Source organism: Myotis daubentonii, chromosome 1 (assembly GCF_963259705.1).
Source record: "Myotis daubentonii chromosome 1, mMyoDau2.1, whole genome shotgun sequence".
In the NCBI taxonomy this organism is placed as follows: Eukaryota; Metazoa; Chordata; class Mammalia; order Chiroptera; family Vespertilionidae; genus Myotis; species Myotis daubentonii.
This window is the reverse complement of record NC_081840.1, coordinates 29,639,694-29,659,516: the sequence shown is the minus strand read 5'-3', so window position 1 is coordinate 29,659,516 and position 19,823 is coordinate 29,639,694. Positions and strand designations below refer to the sequence as shown.

The following is a 19,823-nucleotide window of genomic DNA, read 5'->3' as shown; positions in this document are numbered from 1 at the left end:
CTAAGAATGGCATAAGGACAATAACATCATACCTAAGAAAATAAAAAATAATTCTATATCATCTAATATCCAGTTTATTGTAACATTTCCCCAGTTGTCCCAAGACACTTTTTATCTGTGTGTATGTGTGTGTGTGTGTGTGTGTGTGTGTGTGTGTGTGTGTGTTGAACCAAAGTTTCCTTATTTCAGGCTATTTAAAATTTTTGAAGAGCTAATCCCTTGGGGTTATTAAATCTTCTGGTGACTATGCTAGGGGCCTTTTTTGAAACATTGCCTGTATCTGAAATGATCAGATGCCTTAGGCCAGCAGTTCTCAACCTGTGGGTCGCGACCCCTTTGGGGGTCGAACGACCCTTTCACAGGGGTCGCCTAAGACCATCGGAAAACACATATATAATTACATATTGTTTTTGTGATGAATCACTATGCTTTAATTATGTTCAATTTATAACAATGAAAATACATCCTGCATATCAGATATTTACATGACGATTCATAACAGTAGCAACATTACAGTTATGAAGTAGCCACGAAAATAATTTTATGGTTGGGTGTCACCACAACATGAGGAACTGTATTAATGGGTCGCAGCATTAGGAAGGTTGAGAACCACTGCCTTAGGCTGTCCTTCTCCTTCTCCCCAGAGAGCCATATCACATTCATTAACATGGTCATGAACTGTGCCCATGCCCACGGGAAAGGAGCCTGTGGGCCCTTTGCTGTTTATGCAGAAGGAAAGTATCTGTTGTTTAGGGCTGATAGCCAGCCTTTGGGTTGTACCCAGTTGATAACTACCTTGCCTGTGAGGATTCTCATGCAGACAGGAGAAATGAGCTGGAATAGAACAGTCCACTCCTTAGGAATGGAATGGAAGCATGGAAATTTGAGATAAAATGTGAGATCAGGAGAGTGGACATGCTTTAGCATCCCTGTATTGAAGTTGCTTTTTGTTTTCTTTTGAGTTTGGATTTGAGAGCTGTATAGTGTTTAGAGTTCTTCACGATTTAGCCTTGGTTTTTTGGTTTGTTTGTTTTTTGTTTTGTTTTAAATAACTATCCCTCAGTTTTCCTTAAAGTGAGGATTTTGATAAAATTTTAAAAGGGATTTAATTATAGATCTTGCTTATAGATGTTATGCAGTTGTTAGGACTATTTCCTTTAATTCTGTCCCAAAGGCTAAATTTCTAAACTTACTAAAAAGTGTCGAAGGTCCCCAAAGCCACCCGTAGGTTTGGTGATTCAATATAAAGATTCGGAGAACTCAGCATATAGTCATACTGAAGGTTATGATTTATTACAGCAAAACGCTGCAAAGCAAAATCAGCAGAGGGAAAGCCTCCTGGGGCGAAGCCTGGAAAAAACAAGGCATCAGCTTCCAAAGTCCTCTCCCACTGGAGTCTCGCAGGACGGGCGTAGTCCCTCCAGCATGGAGCTGCGAACTGGAACACGCACCTAAGTGTTGTCTGCCAGGGAGGCTTGTTAGGGACTCAGTGGTCCCCGTTTCACTGGGGGCTGGTCACTTAGGTGGCCTCTGCCTAGTGCTTCTCAAGAGGAGAGTAGCTGCTCAGCATGCACCACGTCGGTTATGCCGTTTCGGCGCAGGGAGCCACTCCTTTCAGGTTCGGGATGGTGGGAAGCCTCCTGGAATCCCGGTTCCCACACACCAGCCAAGGTCAGCCTCTCAGACAGGCCCTTGGAAGCATCACAGTCTCAGGCCTGTCATGCTAAGTCTTTTATATTCAACTGATTTTTTTCTTTACCTTCTGCGATGCAAAGCAAAACATTTAAAAATGCTCACATCTTCTCAGTAACAAAGTTATTCAGATTTTATATAACACTGGCCGGCTACACGGGGAGAGGTGTAGACAAAAAAAAAAAAAGAATGTTGAATGTTTTGGTGATTACTTTGATCCGCCCGCCCCCCCCCCCCATCAGTACTCTTTTTTTAAAAAATATATTTTATTGATTTTTTACAGAGAGGAAGGGAGAGAGATAGAGAGTTAGAAACATCGATGAGAGAGAAACATCGATCAGCTGCCTCCTGCACATCTCCCACTGGAGATGTGCTCGCAACCAAGGTACACGCCCTTGACCGGAATCGAACCTGGGACCCTTCAGTCCGCAGGCCGACGCTCTATCCACTGAGCCAAACCGGCTTCGGCAGTACTCCTTTTTTTAAGCTTTACCTGAATACATGCCTAGAGAGAGGGAGAGAAAGAATGAGAGAGAGAGAGAGAGAGAGAGAGAGAGAGAGAGAGAGAGAGAAATGATCAGTTGCCTTCCTTATGCTCCCCGACTGAGGATCAAACCCAAAACTCAGGTGTATGTTCTGATTGGAAATTGAACCATTGAACCAACACTCAACCAACTGAGCCACTCTGGCCAAGCAGTACGTTTTAATTTCTATATTAATCCGGTACTATTTGTCAAAAAAACAAAACGAAACAATTCAGGCTTAATGCTAAATATTATTTCTAAAGTTATAATCTAAAAACCATACTGTGTGTTCTTAGGTGATCCTTTCTATTAACAAATATATCAGTTTCTAAAAAAATACATAGAATTGGAGCAAATTTTTGCAAATCATATATCCAATAAGGGATTTGTATTAGAATGTATAAGGTACTATACAACTCAGTAATAAAAGACAAATATCCCAATTTTAAAGATGAACAAAGTATCTGAATAGACATTTCTCCAAAGAAGATATACATATTCAATATCATTAGCCATCAGGAAAATGTAATCAAACTCTTGTTCAAAGGCAAATCAGTTTACTTTGCTATAACCAGTGTTTCACACCCACTAGAAGGGCTGTAATCAGAGACACAGCCAATAGCAAGTCTTGGTGAGGATGTGCAGAAGTTGGAACCCTCATGCCCTGCGGGTGGGAATATGGCGCGGCTGCTTTGGAAAATAGCCTGACAGTTCCTCAAAGAGTTAAACGGAGTTGCCATATGATCTAGCAATCCCACTTCCAGGTATATACCCAAGAGAAATGAAAACATCTGTTCATCGGAAATACTTGTACAAGCATGTTTACAGTGGTATTATTTATCATAGTCCCAAAGTAGAAACACCCAAATGCCTATCAGCTGATGAATGGATAAACAAAATGTGATAAATTCATATAATGGGATACTAACTCAGCAATGAAAAGCATTGAAGGACTGGCTCACGCTGCAACATGGATAAAGTTTGAAACCATTATGCTAGAAAGAAGCCAGTCCTAAAGGACCATATATTGTGGGGTTCCGTTTAAATGAAATATCCAGTATAGGCAAATCTATAGAGATAGAAAGTGGAATAGCGGTTGACAGGAGCTGGTAGTGACTGCTAAGCTGCGCAGGGACTCTTTTTGGGGTAGTGGAAATGTTCTAAAATTGATTGGGGTGATGGATGCACCACTCTGTGAAAATACTAAAAGCTATTGTATTGTACACTTTAGATGGGTGAAGTGAATAGTGTGTGGATTATCTCTCTCTCTCTCTCTCTCTCTCTCTCTCTCTCTCTCTATATATATATATATATATATATATATACATCTATCTATCTATCTATCTATCTATCTATCTATCTATATTAGAGAAATATGCTAATTAACCGGGACACCGTAAATGGGTTGACCCGACAGGAGGAGATTGCGTGTACGTAGCATCGGGGGCGGGGTGGCAGGGACCTCCACACGTCTGCGCTGGGGGAGGGCCTGATCATCAGCAGACCAGGCTGCTTCAAGGGCAGGAGAGGGAGGCCGGGCCCGACTGGCGACTCGAGGGTGGGCGGCGCCATGCGATTTCGAATCGCGCGCTGGGCTCCTAGTGTCTTAATAAAGCTATTAGAAAAATATACTGGTGCTTAAGAGAAAAATAATGTGACTTCTTATTGGTCCATTATTATGAAAAGCTGGCCTGTAATACTCAGATGTTTATTAGAATTCATAACTTAGATCCTCAGACATGAGTCAGTTGCTAACTGCGTTGGAATAGCACTTGTTCATTCTGAACAATGTGATTAGGAAATGGGATTAAGAATATCCTAAGAGAAGTGACACTGGGCTGGGAATATGTCAAGCATTTTCTACTTTGCTGTATGACATACACTGTGTTTCTGTCAGGTATCTTGGTTTAGAAACGAACCTCCATTTTCCTCATCTAGTACGTGGCTGCTGAGTGGGAACTGAAGGTGGGATTTTTCAATAAGGAGTTCTTGGCTGGAAGCTTTCCTCCTAGGGCAGTGATGGCGAACCTATGGCATGCGTGTCAGAGGTGACATGTGAACTCATTTTTTTGGTTGAGTTTTCTTTGTTAAATAGCATTTAAATATATAAAATAAATATCAAAAATATACATCTTTGTTTTACTATGGTTGCAAATATCAAAAAATTTCTATATGTGACACGGCACCAGAGTTAAGTTAGGGTTTTTCAAAATGCTGGCACGCCGAGCTCAAAAGGTTCGCCATCACTGTCCTAGGGGGTCTCAGTGTCAAAATGCTAAGGAGATGGGCTCACCCATTAGCCTTTGACTATTAAGTCATATGGATTTGAGTGGGCTAGTACTTGGATAAAGGAAGTATGTTTTCTTCCCACTTGCTTTTGTTTCATTCGGGGTTCATCAATGCACTTTGCTGTAACCAGGCGATTCTTCATTTAATGATCTCGCTGACAGGTGTTCTTGCACTGCATATTTTTTCTGTCCATTTCAGCTCACAGGTAAGGAAGGCACGGCTGAGAAATGCAGTCTGTGTTCCATTTCGGCTGGTGCTTTGTGTTAGTCCCACGTGAGTGTCTGGAGTGGAAAAAGGAGGATGAGGGATCTGGGACAACGCTCTTATTCCTCCCGAGGCAGGTTCTCACGGTGACCTCAGTCTGGTTTGGAAGGATTGCACATTCTTAGCCAGATCATCCCTCAAAGTCTTGTTCAAAGGCAAATACCAAAGCATATCCTAAAACCACATATAAATGAATCTTCGATTGGCTGTCATTTTCGATGGCTCATGTCACGGTTCCCCTTATCATCACCAATCATTCCTGCATACCTGCCGAAGAGACACGGAGCTCTGGCTCAGTGGGTGTTTCAGAAATAAGGAATACAGTTAGACAAATTCCCCAGGAAGGACATTATTATGTACCTTGAAATCTCAACGAGGACATGCCTCACCACAAAGAGCAGGGATCCCGAGGAAGGTGAAGCCCTGCATCCTGGCAGCCGCCCTCCCGCGGCACTGTGCCGTCTCTTACAGAAGCGGCAGTGTGACCGCACTGTGGTTGGTCCTCAGGGGACCAGGGGATCTGGTTTCTTTTGTGACCTGACTCTCTGAGAGCCTTCGTTTTAGTCCTGCGTGTGACGTAGAATCAACGAGCAGATATGTTATTTCTTTGGTGTTTCTACGATTGGTGTTCTTGTAAATCCTTTAGGCCGTGGTCGGCAAACTGCGGCTCGCGAGCCACATGCGGCTCTTTGGCCCCTTGAGTGTGGCTCTTCCTAAGCCTTAGGAGTACCCTCATTAAGTTAATAACAATGTACCTACCTATATAGTTTAAGTTTAAAAAATTTGGCTCTCAAAAGAAATTTCAGTCGTTGTACTGTTGATATTTGGCTCTGTTGACTAATGAGTTTGCTGACCACTGCTTTAGGGGATTTTAATATTGTTCAGTATGTATTTAAATCTGTATTTAAACAATAAGAAGTTATGACTCTTGGCAGGAATTAATTGTATTTTGGAGAATGACCAGTAAAATGAACACTTCGTAGAGTGGGCGAGAATAAATCCTTCAAGCAAAATGTATGTCTTCCTCTGCTCCCTGGGTAGCTGCTGCCAGGGAGCCACGCTGCCATTCGTTTGGATATTATGGATTAGTTTACGGAGAAGCCAATGGTGGCGCCAGCATGGTACAGGGAGGGCATTCAGTTTCTCTCCTGCCATCCTGCAGCGCCCCTGAATGCAGGCTTATAGTACCAGGAAGTACCAAACCACGCCGAGCCACTCCAGCCAGTGGGCATGTGTGGCAACAGGAAGAAAAGCTGATAGAGGTCTCATCTGTATTCATTTTCTCTGTCTTCCATCTCCTGCATCCTTCCCAGGCAAAAGTAGAAGAAAAGATCCAAGAGGTCTTCAGTACTTACAAGTTCAACCACCTTGTTCCAAGGTAAGCTGGTCAGGAGTTTGAGGGGTTTGGGGAGACACTGCCTCCTGGGGGAGCCTTTCTTCTTTCCTCCTTCAGCTCATCTACCCTCGGACATGTGTCTGCTGCGAGACATGTTTCTTGACCTTGTGGCCACTGGCATATGCTTATCACCCCAACTCCTCAATGGGCTCTTGGCTCTTCTCATCCATTGAACCCATCCTGGCCATACCCAGCCTGCTCAGCCTGGGCCAGCGTGTATCGTGAGCTATTTCAGCAATTCTGGTCTCACTCAGTTCCTTCACACCTCTACTGTACTTTCCTGCTCTTTCCATCTAACCAGCCCTAACCATAGCATCCCCATCGCTGCTTCTACTAAAGGGTCCCAGCAAGATTTCCAAGAAAACAAAATCATGTGACAGTGCCTCCACTGAGAATTACACTACCTTATCTCCTGTAGATTCCCTAACACACTCACCACGGTGGCCAATCCACTCTCCATGGTCTTGTGTCCTAATTCCTGAGGAAACGGAGGCCATCCCCCATGAGTCTCCTCGGGTTCCCTCTCCCCCCTCCAGAGTCCTGTATGGTCTTGGTTCTTTCCCATCATTTCTGTCCCCAAGAATGTAGAATCCTTCCTTACTGCCAAGCTCACCTCTCCTGCTGACCTCTCTATCCCAACCCTCCCGCCTCCACTTCAGGGACCTTCCTTGATGGATTTTGTCTGGACTCTGGCATTTTCAGCGTCTCCCTTTGCCCACCTCTCCTCCATGTGAACTGCTTTTCTTCACCCTAGTGCCCCAGCAGGCCACTGCTCTTGTCTTCCTTCCCTCACAGTCACCACAAGCACCTTTAGATTATGGGTTTGGTTTCCTGCCACTAGCTTGTAATCACCCAATCCATTCGGCATGCTGAGGCTAGCACGATCTAGACCAGCGGTTGCCCACCGGTGGTCCTCAGACCACTGGTGGTCTGTGAGGTCCGAAAGGTTGGCGACCGCTGACCTAGACAGTGCACATCTGACCATTCTTCCCCGTGCCTGAAATACTTCAAGGATTCCCTTAAATTTCTGTTTTCTTTTTTTGGTAATAGTTTTTTGTGTTTTTTTAAAATATATTTTATTGATTTTTTACAGAGAGGAAGAGAGAGGGATAAGAGAGTTAGAAACATCGATGAGAGAGAAACATCGATCAGCTGCTTCCTGCACACCCCCTACTGGGGATGTGCCTGCAACCAAGGTACATGCCCTTGACTGGAATCGAACCTGGGACCCTTCAGTCCGCAGGCCGACGCTCTATCCACTGAGCCAAATCGGTTAGGGCGGTAATAGTTTTAATGAGATATAATTCATATAGCATATAGTTCCACCCATTTAAAGTGTACATTTCATTCATTTAAAGTGTACAGTTCAGTGGTTTTTTAGTAGATTCACAGTTGTGCAGCCATCACCACAATTAATTTTAGAATATTTTTATCACCCCAGCAAGAAGCCCTCAGCCATCACTCTCCATTTCCTCCATTCTCCCCCCTTCTCCCCCAGCCCCTGGCAACCACTTAATTCACTTTCTGCCTCTATGGATTTGACTGTTCTAGACGTTCCATTTAGACAGAATCATACAATCTATGGTCTTCTGCGACAGCTTCTTTCACTTAGCAACGTGTTTTCAAAGGTCATCCATGTTGTAGCACAGTGACTCCTGTGTGCCCTTTGGTTTAAAATCAAGCTCCCAGTGCATTTATAAGTCCTGCATGGCCTGCCACTGCTCCCTACCTTGTGCTTTGGCTCCAGCTAAACTCAAATCACTGGAATGTCCCCGGCGTTCCCTTCCTGAAACACCCTTTTGCCTGGCTGACGCATGCCCTTTGGGACCTAACGCTGTGTCCTGGGGGAAGCGTGTTCTGACCCTCGGTGCTGTCCCGCGTGCTGCAGAGCCCACCACCCACCCTGATCAGAGTGTTGGTGGGACTGGGCTGTAATCACCCTGGACTTGTCCATGTTCACCTCCGGACCGGAGCTCGAGGGAGCTGAGTCAGCGTCCTCCCTCTCAGCCTCCACAGAGTGGGTGCTGCCTGGGTCCTGACCCCTGCACCTCCTTGAAAGAGAAATTGAGTCTGGCCTTCTCCTCTTCTTTGGGATCTGGAATCTACTCTCACCACCCCCTGAACTCTCTTGAAGGTCACCAGCCACTCTGGGGTTGTGCTCTTTTTCCTCAGTCTTGCTGCAGCATTGGCCACTGCTCAGTACCTCCTTGAAATTCCCTCCTCCCGAATCGCCTGTGTCCCGGCATCTCCCCAGCTTATGTAACATTTTATTTTTCTCCTCTGGCTTCTCGTCCTCCAAGGACGGGCCTTCCCCCAGTTCTGCACGGGAACTTTCTCTCTGCTCTGCCCTCCCCTCCTGCAGCTTGACCTGTCTCCTGTGTGCAGATAAATGATTCCCATTCTGCCACCTGGATCCTCTCTTGAGTGTCACATGTGTTTCCAACTGTGATTGACATCCTCACCTGCACTTTCAGTGCCTTAAAGCCCACCTGTCCGGAAGCCAGCCTATCCTGGGTCACTGTGCTTGTCCCAGCCCTAAGTACTCTAAGGACTCCTCACCGGGGTGACTCTTAACACTTGTTCAGTAAACAGCAGCTGACCTGAGAACGGAAAAGAGAACGGTTCATCTGTTTTCCCACTCATCTAGCCCGCCTTCCCACCCCATCTCTCTCCACTTAGTGCTTTCATTGAGGCCATTTGTAAACACATATTGAATACCCACTGCTGTCAGGCAGTTTTTCTAAAGCAACACTCAGCTCATATTTTCTCTCTCTCCATTCACAACCTGCAGGGCTTCCCTTTGCCTACTAAACTGGGTAGAAATTCCTCAGCTGGAACCCCAGACCGCTGGAAACGGGTCCGCTGCCTTTCGGCCATTTTTCCTTCATTCCCAATATTCAGGGCAATCCCCCGCTTACTCCTCTTGCACACCATACCTGTGCTGCACAATGCGCAGCCACTTAAGCTTAATTAAAATTAAACAAAGTTTACAATTCAGTTGCTCAGTCACGCTAGTATATTTCAAGTGCCCGTTAACCACATGTGGCTGGTTGCTGGTGGCTGGTGGCTGCCTCGCAGACAGCACAGATGGCATTCCCGTCATCACTGAATGTTCTTTGGGCAGTCTGTACCTTTTTGTTTCTGTTCTTCTGGCTAAACCAGGGGTGGGCAAACTTTTTGACTCGAGGGCCACAATGGGTTCTTAAACTGGACCGGAGGGCCGGAACAAAAGCATGGATGGAGTGTTTGTGTGAACTAATATAAATTCAAAGTAAACATCATTACATAAAAGGGTACGGTCTTTTTTTATTTTAGTTTTATTCATTTCAAACGGGCCGGATCCGGCCCGCGGGCTGTAGTTTGCCCACCGCTGGGCTAAACCATCCTCCCACCACCTCCTCCCCTCTGGCCATCTCTACCTGTAAAAATCTCTCCCTCTACCTGGGCTGTCCACCTCAGCTTCCTCCTCCTCCACACAACCTTCCCTGACCATCCCTTTCAGAACAAGCTGCCCTCCCTTTAGATCCTGGGTCGGGTTTGGTCTGTTTCCTTTATGAAACCTACCTATTTTTTCCTCATATTGTAGCCACTCATGTCCTTATTTCATTTCTAGCACTGAAGGAAGACCTTTTAAAAAAATCCTCACCTGAGGGTATTTTTTCCATTGATTTATTTTTAGAGAGAGGGGAAGGGACAGTGGGAGAGAGAAAGAGAGACAGACATTGATGTGAGACACATTGACTGGTTGCTTTCCCGCACTTGCCCCACCTGGGGCCGGGGATTGAGTCTGCAACGAAAGTACATGCCCTTTGGTCTGTGGGCTGATGCTCTCACCACTGAGCAACCAGCCAGGGCCTGAATGAAGACTTTTTGAGGTAAAGACGATGTTAATGACCTTATTTAGTGCATAGTGGAGTGGGAGTTCAACAAACAATTGTTGAATTGAATACCTAGAGAAGAGAATGGTTCTTCTTTTACTTCCGAAATCAGCAAGCACAGGGAATGTCTGGCCATGGCAGTTTTCCCCTTTTCTCTGTAGTCACACAGGCCTCCTCTGCGAGACCAGGCACGCAGCGCAGCCCCCGTCCTTTGCCTGCCTGCGCAGGTGGCCATGGGCGGCACATTCCGTCTGAGAGCCAGTACTGCTGACACCAGGGCCGAGGAGAGCGGCTGGCTGCAGAAATGCAAGCGGCCCTCTGGCCGGGGCTGTGGGGCAGCACGTAGGAGGTGGAATTTCGGGGAGGGAATAACAGACAGATAACTGAGGGGCAGGCAGAGGGCAAACTGCAAACCTCAGAGTAGTGACCCCGGAAGAAATGACTGGAATGACGGAGGCTAAGGAGTCAGGGAAGTGGCGAGGCTCAGATTTAAATTGCTTCCAGGATGGGGAGCACAGTTAGACCCTGGAGCAACTTTCTGGGTGGTTTGTCACTGCCTTGCTGTGTGTGCTCATTGCTGCTTTTCACTTAGCTGAAGTCACCTGCCAGGGAGACGCGGATCGCACACAAAGCATTTGTCAGCATGGTTTCAGGCACGTTAGGGACAGCCAGATGCTGGGCTCTTTTCTCTGATGTACCTGCCCTCGGAGCTAAAGAAGTTGCTGGTTGTCCATTCATTGACTGGGGTGGGGATGTCCTGAAGCCGAGAGAGCGTGTGCACGCACATGTGTGTGCACATGTGTGTGCACATGTGTGCATGTGTGTTCTGTAGCGGGGTGGAAGCCTAAGATGCCAGAATAGGTTTACGAGCTCTTTGTCTTTCCAGGCTTGTGCTGCAGAGGGAGAAGCACTTCCATTACCTGAAAAGAGGCCTTCGACAGCTGACAGATGCCTATGAGGTAAATGCATTGATCAGGAGCATTTTCCATCAAATCATCAGCCAGATAGCGCTTCCTCTGTTCTATTTGAACATGAGAGACTTGTGAGCATGACCTGTTGTGGGGTCGCGCGTTGTACACCTGGCTCTAGCGGGAAGCAGGGGCCCAGGAGCCCAGGCCCCGCAGAACTGGGACTCCCACTTCTGAAAGGGCAGAGCTGGCTCTTCCTGGCCCGTCCTCCCTCAGCTCGGGCAGCACCCAGATGGGGCTGCTTTCTTCCTCTGAGATCACGGCAGAAGGCGTCACGTGCTTTCTCATAGACACCCCTTGACAGCTAGCTACAAGGCAGTTGTTACCGGTTCATCCCTAACCCTCTGCCCTATAAGCTGATCTAATTCCTAAGCTGGCCAAAGGGTCAGTATGTAAATCCAGACAGTGCTACTGCCGTTCAGTGCTGTGAACATGCCGCTGTAAAAGTCATCTCCCTCAGCTCCCGGGGTCCCGCCGAGGGCCGCGGGGAGGGGCCCTGGCGGCGGAGGAGCGGGAGGGGGTTGGAGTGGCAGGCAGAGGGTGAATGTGAACAGGAGGGCTCCAGGCTTCCCGTCCCATGTTACACAGAACAGCCCTGCTCTTAATTTGTTTTTTATTTTGGAGTTGTACATTTGATTATTTACTATAGGGATTGACCAACTCAAATGCCCATAGATGCAAGCAGATAGCATGACCAGGAGAAGTGGGCTGGGGAGACTGAAGCAAACCACAAGCCCCACACTCTTACTCTGTTCCTGCCCATTCCTGCAGACCCAGGTTGCCAGAGCTCTCTCTCTCTTTTCCCTCCAAATGAAGCCAGAAATTCAGATTTTTGTGTGAGTTTCCAAATGCTTAAATGTTGCAACCGATTCCAATTAAACAGACAAACAAGCAAACAAACACTACAGGGAGCAAGCAGAACACACCCACAGGCTGGATTTGGCCTTGGGTTCGCATTTTTTAATCCTTGACTCGAATGCTCCATGGTTAGGGTCCAGCCAGCCCTAATGCAGTTCATACCGAATCAGCTAACAGCTCATTGAACAGGGTGCTGAAAGCTTACCACGCATTATCTCACTACTCCTTACAACTACTCCGTGAGGGAGGTGAGTATTTTTCACAGGTAAGGAATCAGGCATAGCAAGATGAAGTGATTTATTCAAAGGCAAATCGCTAGTAAGTGGAGGAGCTGGGACTCACACACCCAGGCCGGCCAAATCCATAGCAGCTTCTTCGGGCGCCACACCAGGTGGCAAACTAGTCCTGGCACGTTTACAAAGAGGGCAGCCTGGGCACATGGGAGGAGCCCTGGCTTGGGGGTCCAGAAACCTGCTTCTTGTCTCATCTCCGCCATTCACTGTCTTTGTAATCTCGGAAAGGTTCGTCTCTCTGGGCCTCATTGATATACTTTAAATCTGTACCACGGCAGCAGGAATACTACCTGCCTGGCTGGCCTTAGGAGCTCAGTGCATGCTTATAGCTTGAATTAGGGGCAAGTTTTGTTCACTGGCACCTTGGGAAGCCTTGCCCAGCGCCCCCAGGCAGAGTAGAGCCCGTCTCTCCCCCGTGCTCCCTCAGGGCTGTCTCTGCCCTTTCCAGCATCTATCCAGGCACATGTACGCACGGGTGGCTCCACCTCGTTCCAGAAAAGCCAGGTCACTTGTTCTGTGTCTAGTACCCTCTCCCTCTACAGATAACCACACGCATTCTGTATTCCAAGCATCTCAAGAATAGGAGCAGAACTGTATTCAGATTGAGCCCCCAGCACCTAATACAGTGCGTGGCACCAAGTAGGTAGTTACTAAATACTGGTTTAATCGGCGAATGAGTTAATCCAGGAAACCCCTCTCTGGGAGTCCGCCTCTCCTCGCGGCCACCCTGAGAACACAGCGGCACTTCCTGGCGCCAGAGGCGCTCCCCTCAGCCTTCCTCAGGTCGGGTTAAGGTGAAGTTCTTTGTCCCACTGTCCTTTCTTACACGTGGGTCTCTCGGCTGCTGGCTAAGGCCCCAAGGCAAAGGGTCCTTCATTCACTGATTGTTCGGAGGGGGCCCTCCTGCCCCTGCCAGGCTGCCAGCAGAGAGACAGACATCCCCTTGTCCGCCGTCTCTTGGGACGACTCTGAATAAGGGGTGTGTTTTCTCCCGGTCCCTGTGCCAGTGTCTGGACGCCAGCCGCCCGTGGCTCTGCTACTGGATCCTGCACAGCTTGGAGCTGCTGGACGAACCCATCCCCCAGATGGCGGCGGCAGAGTGAGTCTGGCGGCAGGGACTCGAGGGTGTTCTCTGGAGCTGTGGTGTGAGTTTGGGGTGCTTTCTGTTTTGTGACTGTTTTATTGATGTCACATGAAGAACACAGACCGCTTCCAAGAAGCCCATGCTTTTCTTGCCCTCCAGTAACTTCCTGAAACTCCTCCACGTTAGAAGCCTATCATAAGCTCGTGGGTAGAAAAGGGCTTTGAACTCCCAAGAGAAGGATTCTGATTTCTTCTGTGGGTTTTTTTTTTTTTTTTTTTTTGGCTCTTGTTCTGGTCTTTGAGGAAAGGCTTCATCATCAACTCTGGGAGAAACGATTCTGCCAGAAAGTACAGTATGCTTCTGTGTGTGTGGGGGGGGGGGGGGGGAGAGGAGGCATGTGCCAACCCAAGGAACAGACACGCCCTGCCTTCCATGAACACCTCCACAGAAGCACCCCCAGTGCCCGGGGACGGTGTCGCTCTTGATGGGCCTGGATGTGTTGCCATCTTGGTGTGCAGATGCCATGACTCACAGTTTTCTTAAGACTTGAGAGCTAAGCAACTAAGATTCTTCCCAAACTGCTGGTGTAGATGGTGTCCTCAGGGTGGTGCCTCATCCTTAGCAGCTCATCACAATTTTAAAGAAGAAGAAACTGATCATCACCCCAGTCTTAAGGATACCTTGGGGAGGGGGGTGGGGCAGGCAGCCGGGAATCGGATCTAACGTCCCAGTTCTCACTGAGAGAGAGCATGTCCCCTCGGCAGCTACTTGAGATCCTCCTTGCCCCTTGGGGCTCCTGAGGGAGAGGAATCTGGGAGGGGAGGCCCCCCACAGCACACAGGGGTGTCTGTACCAGGATGGGTGGAGGCTAGCTGTGCCCCTCCCTGGCCGCAGTGCCCTGCATGAGTCACATTGTCAGGTCAGAAGAACAGAACCGCACATTGTCTCATTCATTCCGTCTTAACAATAACCTCTCATTCTTGCCTTCCTGGGCAGGGTGTCTTGTGATGAATGTGGATAGGGAAGATAATAAAGAATTAGGCCATTAACCCTTGTGATACATACGATGCTTTCTGAGCGAGAGGAGAAATATGCATTGTCTCCCTCGTCACGATGCGGCTACCAGCCTAGATGCTTTCGAGCTCCAAGGAGGGTTGGATGCAGTTTCCTGCAGAAACAGGGTTTTAATTGTCAAAGTAAAGGCCCGTGTGTTTTGAAATACCAGTTGGGGGTTGTGTCTTGTTTGGGACGTTTCTCCCCCACACGTACACAGTCAGGATTTCGGTAGGGGAATGGAGAAGTCCAGCAGGAGAGAAGGGGAAGGAAGGATGCCATTGCTGAGTGAAGTGCAGGTGCCCCCAGCGGAGAACAGGCCCCTCTGAAGTGGAAGGTCATGATAAGGGGTTCTGGGGCCGGCATCAGTTTTGAGTTTTTGTAGGTTGGATTAGGTGAGGCTTTCCTGAGGAAGTAAGTGCCAGAACAGCTTTGTGGCGTCTGATAGGAAGAGAGGACCCCTTTAAAGGGCTTTTGACAGTGACCCATTGGAGACAACCGAAATAGTCACAGTAGGGTCATGTAATTAAAACTTAAGAAATTATGGTGCAGTTTATACAATGAAATACTGTACAGCCCTTTAAAAATGAAAAGTTAACAGATGCTAGCCAGGTTGATTGTGGTGATCATTTCGCAATGTACACAAATATTAAAGTGTTATGTTGTACATCTGAAACTAACGTTATATGTCAAGTAGACCACACTAAAATTATATATGTGTGTATATTTGTATATAAAAATGTGTATATTTATATAGAGATGTTCGTGATTTAAGTGCAAAGGTAGCTTAAAAGATTTTACTTTTATAGAGTAAAAATATAGATGGATCTATGCATGGAAAAAACAGAAGGATGGATACACATGGTAGTTGTCACTTCTGGGTAGTGGGGTTAAAGGTGATTTCTTTTTTTCTAAACATATTTTCATTTTCTGAAGTTTCTACATTGAATCTTCATTGTTTTACGATTAATGTTTTAAACCTGAAAGCTGATTTCAAGAACAACTTGATATTGAATGGCTGAGAGTTTCTGCTTCATGGCTGCCTTAAAAGCGTACCTGTGGTTCTGAGGAGCCCTGACTTAACACACCTTTAAAGATTTACTTAGAGCCTTGGCCAGGTGGCTCTGTGGGTTGGAGCATCGTCCGTTACACCAAAAGGTTGTGGGATCAATTCCCTGTCAAAGCACATACCTAGGTTGCGGGTTCCATGCCAGGTCGGGGAGCATCTGGGCACCAACTGATGGATGTTTCTCTCTCACATCGATGCCCCTCTCTCTCTCTAAAAATCAATAAAAATGTATCCTCGGGTGCTGATAATATGAACAGAGCCCCAGTAGCTCTGACCTATAAGGAAAGCAGTTTTCAGTAAGATACAGAGAAATCTTAATGACTTCTCTAAAAATATGGGGATTTGTTTTTTTAGACGACCTGATATAGGATATTGCCTTTTTGTTTATTTTGCACAGGGAAAAGAAATGCTTTGAAAATGGGGACAGGTTTTTTTTCTTCTTCATACAAATATTAAGGTCACCTAGAGGCTGAGTTTTGCTCTGGAATTTTATACTACACTTGATCTTAGCCAAAAGGCCGAGAAGCGATGCTCTGGAATTTTATTATTTCCTGCCCTCTTTTCTCCCCACTCCCTCATCTAGTCTCTCTCTCTCTCTCCTCTCTTTCCTATTTGGTTCACTGTTGTGACTATTTGTTTAGGGAACAAAATGCCATGCTGAGTTCCCTCTAGTGGACAAAATCACTTTTGTCAGCTGCTGTGACTGCTGATCGAAGCCAGCAAGGCCGTTTTTTTGCTGCGGGTGTCAGACCCCTCAGGAGCAATATATTCATAGGTAGGAATTTAGCTTGCCTCTCTTCAGAGATTGTACCCACACATGTAGACGTGTTTACCTAAAGTAAATTAATATTTTGGAACCAGACTAAGGACATTTCCTTTGTTCATGACTTTAGCACTGAAGGAAGCGACCTTTACGGAGAACCCCACGCTTTGTTATTGAAAAGCCGCGTTCAAGAAGGGCACGAACAAAATGAAGACCGCAGGGGACCACTGCACTGTTGAGTTAGGCTTTTAGCTTCTGTAAGATCTAAAAATCGTCTTTAACTTAACAATCGTGTGTTAGGACTTCTTGCTTATAACATTTTTCCAAAGATTAAATTTACATCTTCACGTGTCAGTAAATAACTCCTTAAATATCTTTTCCTTTTAATTCTTAAGTTTAAATCTGATTTGTTTCTTTACCTTTGCGTAAGGACACCTCATTTGTCTTCTGGGCATTTGTTTTTGGCCAGCAGCACCAGGCATCTAGTGGGTGGAGGCCAGGGATGCTGCTAACCGTCCTCCCCAGGACAGTCCCCACAACCAGGAATTATCCCGCCCAATATGTCGTCACGCCAAGGTGGGGAAACCCTGCAGTCAAATAACCACCTTCAGACCTGACCACACACCAAACTGCAGACCCAGAGGACTGCTGGCTCCTGGCTCCCGGTGCGGAGTCAGAGGACCTGCCCGCCTCTGCCGGCTCCCCGGGCCCGGCTCCCGGGTCATCTAGGGAGCTGCTGCCCCTCACCTGTTCATTGCTGCCTCTCCCCAGGGCAGGAGTTCTCCTCTCCCTCACCGCGTGGGGCTGAAGCTGTTTGACAGCTTGACATTTGAAAGACTTGGCACTAGGAGGAGCTTGATGTCCACTCCTTCCTCTTGCATTTGCATCTGCTCCTGGGCCGTTCTGCTCAAGGGTGACGGTTCCTATTTCCAAAGCTATAATCTTTGTAACTTATTCTAGACCTGCCATCCGTCTGTGGTCACTTCCTCCGGTGCTGCAGTTTTTCTTACATCTAACCTAAAATCTTGCTGCAAATGAGCTTCCATTTTTGTTTATTGACCAGAAAGTTTGTATAATTACCCTTGATGTTTCTGAGGTATATGGCGGGGTAGCTTTCTACTGTGGTTGCCTGTAATATTAAGCCTTTTAATCATTTCTATATTTAGCCACTTTTACAACTCTAATCTGAACTCCCTTTGAGTTGGAAAATGGAGGCTTGAGTCAGATACAGTTCTGACCAATAATGTTTTTAACTGGCATTTTTGTTATTGTTCACAACTCATGGACTCTATCATCTGGTCCTTTTTCTGCTATATTCCTAGTCCTTTCCCGTCTTATATTTATACACTTTCCTCATCCCCCACTCCTGCCGTCCCCTACATAGATATATTATTATTTGCACGTATTTCATTTGTTTTATTCTTATTGGCTTCTGATTTTTTTGTGTGTGTTTTATTTTTTTGTTAATCCTCACCCGAAGATATTTTTTCCATTGATTTTTAGAGAGAGTGGAAGGGAGGTGTAGCGACAGAGAGAAACATGGATATGAGAGAGACACGTCAATTGGGTGCCTCCCGCACTCAGGGATTGAACCTGGGACCCTTCAGTCCTAGGGCCGACGCTCTAACCACTGAGCAACAGGCTAGGGCTGTGTATTCTTTACTAGCTCTCCAGTGATTCCGATACACACATTTTGAGTTTGAAAATCCCCGATCTAGAAGGTAGTTTCCCACTTTGTTGGTAATTGTCACGGGATCTGGAGTGAAATGCCTTGCTGATTTGCAATCAAATTGATCCACTAGATCTTTTAGTTGTATGACTAAATGAATGATTTGTGAATAATTGTTTTCCACAAAGTGTTAGTTGGTGAATTTCTGGTTCCTAGGTAAGTTTTTCTCCCCTTTTTGGTAAAGTATCATTCACATTTTGGTTTTTAGAATTGCTAAGGATTCTGCTGATGATAGCTGGATCAGAATGTTCTGTAATGCGGAAGTGGCTGAGAGTCAAGCAAAGCCCAACCCCTGTGCCCCAGCACAGCCCCAGGGACAGTCAGACGCAGCCCGTCAGCTGATGGAGGTTGGCATGGAGGGATGGCTTAGAGGTGTCTGGTACATTCCGATCCTGGCTCATTCCAGACTTCAGGCTGCAGGGTCAGGAGGGTTGCACTGGCATGATTCTCTCTTGGGAGCTGGGGAAGGGAATGGGTAACTAGGTGACTCTTTTTGTCCTCTTGAACGTGCTAAGTTTTTATAGCAACTAAAACCTTTTGTGACATAGAATACTTTTTATATGTGAGCGCAGCCAGCCTTTGTTGGGACATGTGTTTATTAGCTATTTGCTTCTGGGAAATGCGGCAGAAATTAAGAATGGTTTGGAAAATATGTTAGGAACAAACTCATTTTCTCTATGAAAAGTAATTGCTATCAACAACAGGCTTCAAAGCTGTCTTCCTTCTCTGATTATCAACTTCAGTTTCGATCCTTTTGTTTCTTACAGTACAGTAAAATTTTAGGGGCAAATGGAATTTATTGTGTGTTGTTTTTGACCTGTGATGATTTCAGGACTCCACTAGTGAATCAGCCGAATTTTCTATTGCTGTCCCAGCCCAGATAACGGGAGATCTGAAATCAAATATGTTGAGGAAAAGCAACAATAAACTGAGTCTCGGTGGAGAGGAACTGGACTCCATGCGGTCTCTCTGGCAGCCGTAGATAACAAAGGATGATATGAAAACCTGGAGAAGGCTGCCTGAGCACTGGGAGGACACAGATCTGCAGTTTGTTTCCTTAAACCAGCGGTTCTCAACCTGTGGGTCGTGACCCCTTTGGGGGTCAAATGATCCTTTCACAGGGGTCGCCTAAGACCATCAGAAAACACATATAATTACATATTGGGATTTTTCTTCATATTTTTATTGATTTCAGAGAGAAAGGGAAAGGGAAAGAGAGATAGAAACATCAATGATGAGAGAGAAGCATTGATTGGTTGCCTCCTGCATGTCCCCTACTGGGGATCAAGCCTGCAACCCAGGCATGTGCCCTTGACTGGAATCGAACCTGGGACCCTTCAGTCCGCAGGCTGACGCTCTATCCACTGAGCCAAACTGGTTAGGGCTACATATTGTTTTTGTGATTAATCACTATGCTTTAATTATGTTCAATTTGTAACAATGAAAATACATCCTGCATATCAGATATTACATTACGATTCATAACAGTAGCAACATTACAGCTATGAAGTAGCAACGACAATAATTTTATGGTTGGGGGTCACCACAGCATGAGGAACTGTATTAAAGGGTCGCGGCATTAGGAAGGTTGAGAACCACTGCCTTAAACAGAGGCCCGTCCGCGGAGGAAGCCTGTGACCCCAGCTGAGTCGTGGGGAAAGGACTTGGTAACCAGGACTTTCCTGGGGCACCCGCTTCTGGTGAACCTTAGAGGACCTTGGTCAGATAGGGGCTTTCTGGGTTTCACCTGGAACAGGAATGAAACTCCTGGGCAAACCGACGCCACGGTTGGAGGCAGGAGCTTGACGGCCAGCCCTCACTAGACAGCTTCTGTTGGTGGGGGAACCGGAGCCTCTGGGATTAGTGTGGAAACTCTGCTGAACCCACAGACCGGGTGCGTTCTGCGGCCCGAGTCAGCGGAACACACACGTTTCCACCACGGGGTGCACGGTCCTCCTAAGCA

General features: G+C 46.7%; 1 protein-coding gene and 1 pseudogene across 1 annotated transcript in view; one reads left to right on the top strand and one right to left on the bottom strand.

Annotated features, from left to right (window-relative positions):
* Positions 1-19,823, top strand: part of FNTB (farnesyltransferase, CAAX box, beta) — a 62,917-nt gene that overhangs the window by 14,128 nt on the left and 28,966 nt on the right. Inside the window, exons 2-4 of the mRNA XM_059693512.1 lie at positions 6,083-6,147; positions 10,930-11,002; positions 13,170-13,261. Coding sequence (XP_059549495.1) covers positions 6,083-6,147; positions 10,930-11,002; positions 13,170-13,261 — 230 coding nt within the window. The remainder of the gene's footprint in view (positions 1-6,082; positions 6,148-10,929; positions 11,003-13,169; positions 13,262-19,823) is intronic.
* LOC132223149 (U2 spliceosomal RNA) lies at positions 15,747-15,898 on the bottom strand (annotated as a pseudogene).